The 1296-nt window shown below is 52.8% G+C and overlaps 2 protein-coding genes across 2 annotated transcripts in view; both read left to right on the top strand.

Annotated features, from left to right (window-relative positions):
• The window catches only part of LOC105818097 (ubiquitin-60S ribosomal protein L40-like), a 1722-nt gene extending 427 nt beyond the window's left edge, over window positions 1-1295 (top strand). Inside the window, exons 3-6 of the mRNA XM_012653973.1 lie at window positions 1-75; window positions 349-435; window positions 1015-1117; window positions 1202-1295. Of these exons, the coding sequence (XP_012509427.1) occupies window positions 1-75; window positions 349-435; window positions 1015-1117; window positions 1202-1295 (359 nt within the window). The remainder of the gene's footprint in view (window positions 76-348; window positions 436-1014; window positions 1118-1201) is intronic.
• Window positions 1-1296, top strand: part of LOC105818144 (chromosome unknown open reading frame, human C19orf60) — a 6962-nt gene that overhangs the window by 1656 nt on the left and 4010 nt on the right. The window lies entirely within an intron of this gene.

Genomic DNA, 1296 nt, shown 5'->3' with positions numbered 1-1296 from the left:
GGAAGACCATCACCCTTGAGGTTGAACCCAGTGACACCATCGAGAATGTCAAAGCCAAAATCCAAGACAAGGAGGGTGAGTTGGGCTGGGTCTGGAAGTTCTGTCGACCTACTGGGAGCCCCTTGGGCCCGGGGGAGCCTTTGTCCTTTGGAGGATGGTGCTGGGTTTGGACAGACCCTAGCTCTGCCCATACTTCTATGTGACCTTGGGAAGAGAGATAGTTCTCTTCCTCGGTTTGCCTTTTGAGACATTGGGGTGGTGCTGGAGCACCCTGCAGGGAGGCATTGCCATAGCCAGTAACATGCTTGGCAGAGCCTCAGTGACTGAGCTTCCTCTCTCTCCCCTCAGGCATCCCACCTGACCAGCAGCGTCTGATATTTGCGGGCAAACAGCTGGAGGATGGCCGCACCCTTTCGGATTACAACATTCAGAAAGGTACCAGGGTTGGGGTCGCTGGACAGAGCCCTGTGAGCTCCAGGTCCCAGGGTGGAGCATCGATGGCCTCTGTGGAGTAGGTCATGGGTGAGGCTCAGATGGGCAGAGGAGCCCTGCTTTATAACTATTTTCTGTTATTGGAAGGCATTTGATCTTCACCTGTGTTTCCATATGCATTAGTTTCTCATGTTCACTTATTCTTTTTAATGACTTGTATTTTGTTTAAAAATGTGATGGTGGAAATTTTTATCATTGCTGTAAAGGAAATCATTGTCACTTGTCGGAGTAACAAGACTTCCATATCTTACCTGCATCACTTAGAAATTGCTTTGTGTGCTGGGAAACCCAGATGGACACCACGATTGGCATATATTAGGCTTGACTCCCCTGGGATTTGGGGTAAATGCTGAGATGCAGGTTCTGTAGAGCAGGCCTGGCTGGGCTAGTGTATCTGCATGTAGACTATTTGGGGATGCTGATGTGGTGTCCCTATCACACTTGAGGAACACCAGTGTGGAGGTCCCTGCCCTGTCACGGAGGTGCTGGACTCAGTCCTGTCCCTCTGGCTCTCTCCCACAGAGTCCACCCTGCACCTGGTGCTTCGTCTGCGAGGTGGCATCATCGAGCCTTCCCTCCGCCAGCTCGCCCAGAAATACAACTGTGACAAGATGATCTGCCGCAAGTATGTGTGCCCAGATGCTTGGGGGGCTGGGGCGCCTGGCCAGGTCAGGGTGTGCCCTCACTGGCCCCTTCTGTCCCTGTGCAGATGTTATGCTCGCCTGCACCCCCGTGCTGTCAACTGCCGTAAGAAGAAGTGCGGCCACACCAACAACCTACGCCCCAAGAAGAAGGTCAAATAAG

The sequence above is a fragment of the Propithecus coquereli genome, unplaced genomic scaffold, assembly GCF_000956105.1.
Source record: "Propithecus coquereli isolate 6110/MARCELLA unplaced genomic scaffold, Pcoq_1.0 Scaffold438, whole genome shotgun sequence".
NCBI lineage: Eukaryota > Metazoa > Chordata > Mammalia > Primates > Indriidae > Propithecus > Propithecus coquereli.
The sequence above is the reverse complement of the archived record's forward strand: the minus strand, read 5'-3'. Positions and strand labels throughout refer to the sequence as shown.